The sequence below is a fragment of the Mandrillus leucophaeus genome, unplaced genomic scaffold (assembly GCF_000951045.1).
Source record: "Mandrillus leucophaeus isolate KB7577 unplaced genomic scaffold, Mleu.le_1.0 Scaffold59, whole genome shotgun sequence".
Taxonomy (NCBI): Eukaryota; Metazoa; Chordata; class Mammalia; order Primates; family Cercopithecidae; genus Mandrillus; species Mandrillus leucophaeus.
Window position 1 is genome coordinate 5125932 of NW_012106363.1, and position 9128 is coordinate 5135059.

The 9128-nt window shown below is 48.6% G+C and overlaps 1 protein-coding gene across 1 annotated transcript in view; it reads left to right on the forward strand.

Annotated features, from left to right (window-relative positions):
- Nucleotides 1-6439: 6439 nt before the first annotated feature.
- The window catches only part of TTLL6 (tubulin tyrosine ligase-like family member 6), a 54684-nt gene continuing 51995 nt past the window's right edge, over nt 6440-9128 (forward strand). The window contains 1 exon segment of the mRNA XM_011999329.1: nt 6440-6691. Within this exon segment, the coding sequence (XP_011854719.1) occupies nt 6589-6691 (103 nt within the window). The 5' untranslated portion in view covers nt 6440-6588.

Consider the following 9128-nt stretch of genomic DNA (forward strand, 5'->3'; position numbering starts at 1 on the left):
AAAAAAAAAAAAAAAAAAGAAAAGGAAGCTTTACACAGTGCTAAGTGAGCACAGAATCAATTTTTTCTAGGGGCAAGAAGGAAGGCTTCATGGGAGAGATGTTAAAGAAAAAATCATTCTGAAGCCTGTTAAAATAGTAAGGAGGACTTCATTCAGGACTGTTGCATCAGGGACATTACAATAGGCGAAAGGCAGTGTGCTCAATTCCAAATTCAGTAAGGACAAATGGGATGTACAGCCAAGGAGCAGAGTGAGGAAAATCCATGGATGGAAAATTATTAAGAGGAGACATCAAGAGTAGGGGGCAGGATTCTTGCTAAACCAACTTAACAGGATTCTTGCCAAAGAAAGGCTAGGGATTGATCACATATCAAGAGTGGGGGTGGCTGGGCGCAGTGGCTCACACCTGTAACCCCAGCACTTTGGGAGACGGAGGTGGGAGGATCACAAGGTCAGGAGTGTGAGACCAGCCTGGCCAATATAGTGAAACCCGGTCTCTACTAAAAATGCAAAAAAATTAGCTGGACTTGGTGGTGGGCGCCTGTAATCCCAGCCACTTGGGAGGCTGAGGTAGGAGAATCACTTGAACCCAGGAGGTGGAGGTTGCAGTGAGCCAAGATCACACCACTGCACTCCAGCCCCGGCGACAGTGAGAGACTCTATCTCAAAAAAAAGAGTGGGGGATGAGGAATTTGATCAGTTTTTGAGGGTGATCAGTTATCAAGGGTGGAGGGTTCTCTTTAAACTACCTTAAGAATGTTGCCAAAACTGCTGGGTGCAGTGGCTCATGTCTATAATCCCACCTCTTAGGGAGGCAGAGGCGGGAGGATAGCTTGAGCTCAGGAGTTTGAGACTTGCCTGGGCAATATAGCCACACTCGGTTCTCCACAAAAAGGAAAAAAAGAAAGCCAAAAAACAAAAAAAATTCTTGCTAAAATCAGACTCAGCAGGGACAGACATGGAAGCCCAAGGTCAAAGAGGGCTCAGAGGAGGCTAACTAAAGTTTGGTCAAAGAGAATCTGTGGCTGGGCATGGTGGCTCACGCCTGTAATCCCAGCACTTTGGGAGGCTGGGGTGGGCGGATCACCTGAGGTTGGGAGTTCAAGACCAGCCTGACCAACATGGAGAAACCCCATCTTTACTAAAAATTCAAAATTAGCTGGGCAAGGTGGTGCATGCCTGTAATCCCAGCTACTCTGGAGGCTGAGGCAGGAGAATGGTTTGAACCTGGGGAGTGGAGGTTGTAGTGAGCTGAGATCACACCACTGCACTCCAACCTGGGCGACAGAGTGAGGCTCCATCTCAAAAAATAAAAACAAAAACTAAACAAACAAAAGTAGTACTGGGAGAGCTGGGTGCTGTGGTGCGCACTTTTAATCCCAGCTACTTGGGAGGCTGAGGTGGGAGGATCACTTAAACCCATGAGTTAGAGACTACCCTGGGCATCATAGTAAGACCTCATCTCAAAAACAAAAATAAAAAGCAAAACAAAAAACAAAACAAACACACAAACAAAAAACCAACCCAAAACTTCTGGTTCACCAGGTCTGCCAAAAAAAGAAAAAAGTTATCTGCAGATTTTCAACTGCATAGGGGGTTGATGCTCCTAACCCCTGCATGGTTCAAGGGTCAACTGTAAAATCCTTAACATGTGTTCATTTTTATATCTACGTGAGAGTTTGGTTTTATCTTTATTAAGAAAATTCTCATTTTTTTTTCAGTTTTTTTAACATGTAGATACATGTTTGACATAGTCATAGCCTTTATATTTTTTAACACATATGAAGTTTCATTGCACCGAGAAAGTAAAAAACTTCGTATGTGTTAGTTTCTTTTTTGCTATAATAAGTGATTCTACCGTAATTTACTTCACCATTTTCTAACAATTGAATATTTAAGCTGTTTATTAAAAAAAATTTTTTTTTTTTGAGACAGAGTTTTGTTCTTTTTGCCCACGCTGGAGTGCAATGGCACCGTCTTGGCTCATTGCAACCTCTATCTCCTGGGTTCAGGTAATTCTCTTGCCTCAGCCTCTCGAGTAGCTAGGATTACAGGTGCCCGACATCACACCCAGCTAATTTTTGTATATTTAGTAGAGATGGGTTTCAACATGTTGGCCAGGCTGGTCTTAAACTCCTGACCTCAAGTGATCCGCCTGCCTCGGCTTCCCAAAGTGCTGGGATTATAGGTGTGAGCCACCGCACCGGGCCCAATTTTATTTTTTTGATCTGGGGTCTCACTCTGTCACCCAGGCTGGAGTGCAGTGGCGTGATCTCGGCTCACTGCAGACTCTACCTCCCAGACTCAAGTGATCCTCCTCCCTCAGCCTCCAAGTAGCTGGGGCTCCAGGTGTGCACCACCACACCCAGCTGATTTTTGTATTTTTAGCACAGATGGGGTTTCTCCATATTGTCCAGGCTGGTCTTGAACTCCTGGACACAAGCACTCTGCTCGCCTTGACCTCCCAAAGTGCTGGGATTACAGGCATGAGCCACAGTGCCCAAACAAATTTTTTTTTTTTTTTTTTGAGACGGAGTCTCGCTCTGTCGTTCAGCCTGGAGTGCAGTGGCAAGATCTCGGCTCACTGCCAACCTGTGCCTCCCAGGTTCAAGCGATTCTCCTGCCTCAGACTCCTGAGTACCTGGGATTAACAAGTGCCTGCCACCATGCCAGGCTAAATTTTGTATTTTTAGTAGAGATGAGGTTTCATCATGTTGGCCAAGCTGGTCTCAAACTCCTGACCTCAAGTAATCCGCCCCCCTCGGCCTCCCAAAGTGCTGGGATTACAGGCATAGCCACTGCGCCCAGCTAATCAGGGCACTTTCTATGGAACTTGTCTGAAGGCCATCTATACCAAGACAAGGATGCTTTAAACACAGCCATGCTGTTTCTTTACAGGGCAAAAAGAAAAAAAAAAATCTATGAACAGGGAAGTTTGTTTTCCCAGAAGGTGGAGGAGGATGAAGAAGAAAGGCAAAATAAAAACAGAAACCTGCCTGTAATCCCAGCACTTTGGCAGGCTGAGGCGGGCAGATCACCTGAGGTCAGGAGTTAGAGACCAGCCTGGCCTACATGGCGAAACCACCATCTCTACTAAAAATACAAAAAAATTAGCTGGGTGCGGTGGCTCACGCCTACAACTCTAGCATTTGGGAGGCTGAGGCACCTACATGGCGAAACCCCGTCTCTACCAAAAATACAAAAATTAGCCAGGCGTGATGGCAGGTGCCTGTAGTCCCAGCTACTTGGGAAGCTCAGGAGGCTGAGGTAGGAGAATCGTTTGAACCCGGGAGGTGGAGGTTGCAGAGAGCCGAGATTGTGCCACTGCACTCCAGCCTGGGTGACAGGGCAAGACTCCATCTCAAAAAAACAAAAGCAAAAACAAAAAAACCCCAGAAACCTGGAAGCTCCATTGCTCATGGGTGGGCAGTCCCCTGTCCAGGGGCTCTTTCAGCCCCATCAGATACAGTTACAAATCAAAATGGAGAGGATTCAGAAGAGGTGCTTGGCAGCAGTTTCTATTGCTATTTCTATTTCACTAATAATGGAGTGTATGGAGGATGGGGTAGTGGACTCTGTGACCCTACTGCAAGCCTTAAGCAAGCCATCTCACTTTCCTGGGCCTCAGCTTCCTCATCTGAAAACAGGACAAATGCCATGGAGGTCTCCAATAACTCTTCTGATTTAAAAGAAGCCCGATTCTGTGATTATACACACTTCTACGACATTCTCTCATGCACTGCAGACTTAAAGCAAAACAAATCTGGGGTATGCAAAATTTTACCTAAGCATCCTTGCCTCATTCCCACTCCTTATCTCATTCCTGGTACACATATCAAGACTTTATTTTGGCTGGGCACGGTGGCTCACACCTGTGATCCCAACCTTTTGAGAGGCAACAAAAGAAGATCCTGTCTCTGCAAAATTGTTTTTTAAAAAATTAGCCAGGCATGGTGGTAATCCTAGCCTGTAATCCTAGCTACTCAGGAGGATTGCTTGAGCCCAGGAGTTTGAGGCTTCAATGAGTCATGACCATGCCACTGTACTCTAGCCTGGGCGACAGAGCAAGTTTTTTTCCATCTCAAAAAAAACCAAAATAAAATTATTTTGGCCAGGCACAGTGGCTCACACCTGTAATCCCACCACTTTGGGAGACTGAGGAGGGCAGATCACAAGGTCAGGAGTTTGAGACCAGCCTGGCCAACGTGGTGAAATCCCGTCTCTACTAAAAATACAAAAATTAGCCGGGCGTGGTGGCAGGTGTCTAATTCCAGCTACTCGGGAGGCTGAGGCAGGAGAATTGCTTGAACCCAGGATGCAGAGGTTGCAGTGAGCTGAGATCGCACCACTGAACTCCAGCCTGGGCAACAGAGCAAGACTCCATCTCAAAAAAAAAATAATAATAATTTTGACTGGCATAGGAAGAAAGGGCTTCTAGGAGGGACCTTGGTTCAGTGAGCAGAAGCAGAATCTGTCTTTGTTTCATTAACTACTTGAAGGAAGAACCCCAAACTGAGAAAAGACTGTGTGTGAAGTGCAGAGCAAACAACCTTCCGGAGGTTTTACTGTTGTTTTACTATTTATTTAGTCAGGTGGGTGTCTTAGGAACAAAACAACAGTGAAAACAACAGGGTTGCACCTGGATTTTTCCACACACTCTTGCCTCTGAGAGCTCCTAGGACATGGTCCAAATTTTTTGACAATTAGGAGCCTCCATCATTCTGGTTCAGTTTTTCATGCCCAGTAAGTCCCTCAGTATTTATCCTGTGGATTTGTCTGTTTAGGGTTTGCCAGGCACAAATCACTGATATTCTCTGCTTTCCTGGCTGTCACTGGGTTGAGGCTTTCTTTGCTGTACGGTGAGGGCAGCTCCACTGTTCACCCTGTGTTTGCTCCTGTCATCAGCCACGAAAGGACAGTAGTGCCAGGCTCTGACCTATGAGCTCCCGTTGCATCCTCTCATAAATAACCGGTTGTCAGGGATTTTAATGGAAACCCTCTGAAAGCCGTAAATCTTTGCTGCTCTCTCCTGCATCCTCTCCCTCATTTCCATCACAATATCACTCCTGAGGGACCGGACACCAAACAGGAGCTAGGCAGAACAGATTGGTAGGACGCTGGGGAAAGAAAACAGTGGGATGGGGGAGGGGAACAGGGCTGGGACAGTTGGTCTTAGGGAAGCATCTGCTGGGTGACCAGTTGATGATGGTCACCTGGCCCCTTAGGGCCCGGGGGGAGGGGCACCACAGCACGGGGCCCACCTGCGGAGGGAAAAGAGAAGAGGGCTAACTGAATGGCAGAGGGGTTTCTGAAAGAGCGGCAGATGGGCCACTGGTTCCACCTTGGGCCCTCTCTTCACTCCGGGGTAACTGTAAGCACCACGTAGTAGGCTTCCAGGGTCGGCTTGGGGCTGAGCTACACCCTTGCCTCTGGTGTTCTGCCTGTGCACATCAGCAGATGAAGGGGATCTGTGTTGGGAGGAATTTAGGTTACCACCCCAGGCCCAAATGAACAATGGTTACTTATTTATTTGAGACAGAGTTTCCCTCTGTTGCCCAGGCTGGAGTGCAGTGGCACGATCTCAGCTTAATGCAACCTCTGCCTCCCGTGTTCAAACTATTCTCCCGCCTCAGCCTCCAGATAGCTGGGACCACAGGCGCGCGCACCGCGCCCGGTTAATTTTTGTATTTTTAGTAGAGAGGGGGTTTCGCCATGTCGCCTAGCTGGTCTTGAACTCCTGAGCTCAAGCGATCCACCAGTAGGCCTCTCAAAGTGCTGGGATTACAGGCGTGAGCCACCGCGCCCGGCCGCCTACAATGATTTGAATCCAGTCACTACTACAGATTCTCCACCTGAGGACCAAATGGTTGCTCTGAGAAGCCCAGACCCCTGACTCCTTAAGTCTCACTGACTTTTCAGTCGGTCTAGGCGGCCCTTTCTTACTGATCAGTTCACTGGAGGCCATGACCCCCCACCCTCTGGAGGTGAGGTCAGGATTCAATACACCTGAGCGGTCATGACAGGTTTGCAATGCGCATTTTCCTGTTGAAGAAGCTAAGTCTCACAGAGGTAATGTGGCCTGCCCAAGGTCACACTGGCACTAATTTGTCTGAGATGCTGATTTAAGTCTCCAACCAAAGTTTTCCCACATGGCCTCCTGCTTCAGGTTTGCCCTCTCCTGAAGGCCTAAATTCAAAGTGCCCCCCTCCCTCACCGCAGCCCAGCGCAGCAGGACCTCTGGAGCCAGACGTTCCGGCCGCGCCCGCGCAAGACGCCCGACGGCACTGGCGCGGGTGGGCTGGGGCTGCGGCTCCGCTCGCTGGGCACGGGTAGGACGGCGGGGGCGACCGGCGGTCCACCCCTGGCGCCCGCGTGCGCTGTGCGCGCGTCCTGCGCGTCTCCCGGGACAACCGTCGGCGCGCCCCTCCCCTACCGCCTGGGCGGTTAATTGGATTCGGGAGGGAGGGGGCATGGCAGCTACTGCAGGGGCCAATCGAAGGCCTAGAAGGCCCCGTATGCAAATATGAGGGCCGGGTAGACCCAAAGTTAGGGCGAGCGCGGGTTGGGGTTGGGGCTGTCGGGCAGCCAATGGGAGCGTTACTCCTTCATCCTTCGAGGAGGGGGCCGGCAGGTGTGGTTGCAAGCTGGACTAGCAGCCCAGCGGGGCGAGACGTGGGAGTAGGAATCGCTGGTAAGAGAGCCCCAAAGCCCGGTGCTGGCTCCAGACCGCAGCCTCCTGGTGCCTGTCCCCTGAAAACCTCGCTAGACACGTCTCCTTAAACCTACATGGGACCCAGGTCCCCAGGGTAACCCGCTGCCCTCCCTAGTGGCGTTCCACGGCGCCAGGCACTCACCCTCACGGTTCCTCGGCCCCGGGGCTCCCCCCTTTTCAGTCCCTCTTACTAACGTTCATTTCCTGCCCTCCCCCAATTTCCTAAGCCACAGTCCACCAAGGAGCTGTCCCTTAGACACCAGCGATCCCTGGGACTCACACAACTCTCTTCACCCCCTTCATCCCCATCATTAGGTCATTTGCTTCATCACTGTTCTTCCTTTGTCTGGAGAAACCATCCAGAAAGACTTTCCATTTTTCATGGCTGGCATAGTCCTCTGCTGATGGCCCTATCCCCTTCCGGCCTGGTGTTCTTTCATTTCCAGTTGTTATTTCTCACCCCTCCTGAAAGAGTACTCTTCTGGTTTTGCAGAAGGTTCTCCTTTATGATTTGAACTCTAGGAAAAATATCACATGGGGGATGAAGCGGGAAGGGAGCTAATGTTTTTAAAAGCACCAGTATGTGTGAGGCACTCCAAAAAATATTTAATATTTATGCCAATCTTATTACTGTATTTTCTTTTTTGTTTATTTGTTTTAAGAGTGGGGGGGGGTCTCACTTTATTACCCAGCCTGGTCTCGAACTCCTGAGCTCAAGTGATCCTCCCACTTTGGCTTCCCAAAGTGCTGGAATTACAGGCATGAGCCACCACTCCTGGCTTATATTTTCATTTTACAATATAGCCTTTATTTTGAACCAAGCACTGCTTTAAGGATATTAGAAATATTAACTCATTTAATCTTTAAAACGACTCCATAAAATGAATTTTTTTTTTTTTTTTGAGACGGAGTCTCGCTCTGTTGCCGGGGCTGGAGTGCAGTGGCCAGATCTCAGCTCACTGCAAGCTCCGCCTCCTGGGTTTACGCCATTCTCCTGCCTCAGCCTTTCCAGTAGCTGGGACTACAGGCGCCCGCCACCTCGCCCGGCTAGTTTTTTGTATTTTTTTTTCAGTAGAGACGGGGTTTCACCGTGTTAGCCAGGATGGTCTCGATCTCCTGACCTCGCGATCCGCCCGTCTCAGCCTCCCAAAGTGCTGGGATTACAGGCTTGAGCCACCGCGCCCGGCCTAAAATAAATATTATTATCGCTATTTTACTTATACAGAAGCTGAGGTACAGCGAGGCTAAGTTACTCACCCGTGGTCACGCGTTCTAGAAACTAGTAGAGCTGGGATTTGGATCCAGATCCATCTGTCTTTGCTAGCAATGCCCTGAATATTGTGGAGAAAATTACTGGGCATGAGCCTGATCTGAATATTGCATCTTCCAATCTTGCAGAATTTCTCAGTTTCTAGCAGAATAAAAGATAGCATATAAGTCAGCAAGATTCTTATTGTTCCCACTACATGTGACCTGTCATTCTCAACTCTTCTTATTGGCAAAGCCCTTGAGCAACTGGGTGCCCCATCCCTCCCTTGTTAGTCCGTATTTTGCTTAGGACCCTTTCAGGCCCTGGGCTGAAATTCAAAGGGTGACTAAAATGAAAAGTCAAAAGACCACAAAAAACATCTTATTTTAGCCTGTCTGAATCAAAGCCCAAAGCGCTTTTCTAGATGTGAAGCTTTTATCCTCCTAGTGGTCCTGTAATTATAGAGAAGATAGGGAATGGGAGAGGAAATAATTGCTTGGATTTTTATGACATACTGAATTGGAGGGGCAAAGCTGAAAGCAAGATCCAGAGGTCTTACCTCCATGTCTTTTCTTCCCCCATCCACTTTGACATTTTCCAAGAGCTAGCCACTGGAGGCCTTCAGAGGGATGCTTCCAGTAGGGAAATGAGGACCAAAAGATGAAAAGGAGGTATGTGAAGGAAAACCTATTATCTGGGGAAAGAGAGGGACTTCACAGACAGACACAATAGGCGAACCCTTCAGCGCTCTGTATATTCCTATAGACTAGAAAAAAAGTCCAGGTGGTGAAGGTCAGAGATGAAAAAACTTGGCTACAACTTGAAATATGTTCTCCAATGGTTCTCTTAATCAACCACCAAATTATTGTTTTGTATCATTTATAGGATACCCGTGTTCATTCAGTTTTGCAAAAGAAAGCACTAAACCGCGGGGTGCGGTGGCTCAGGCTTGTAATCCTAGCACTTTGGGAGGCCGAGGTGGGCCGATCACCTGGGGTCAGGAGTTTGAGACCAGCCTGACCAACATGGTGAAACTCTGTCTCTACTAAAAACACAAAAATTAGCTGGACATGGTGGCACATGCCTGTAGTCCCAGCTACTTGGGAGGCTGAGGCAGGAGAATCACTTGAATCCGGGAGACAGAAGTTGCGGTGAGCGGAGATCGCA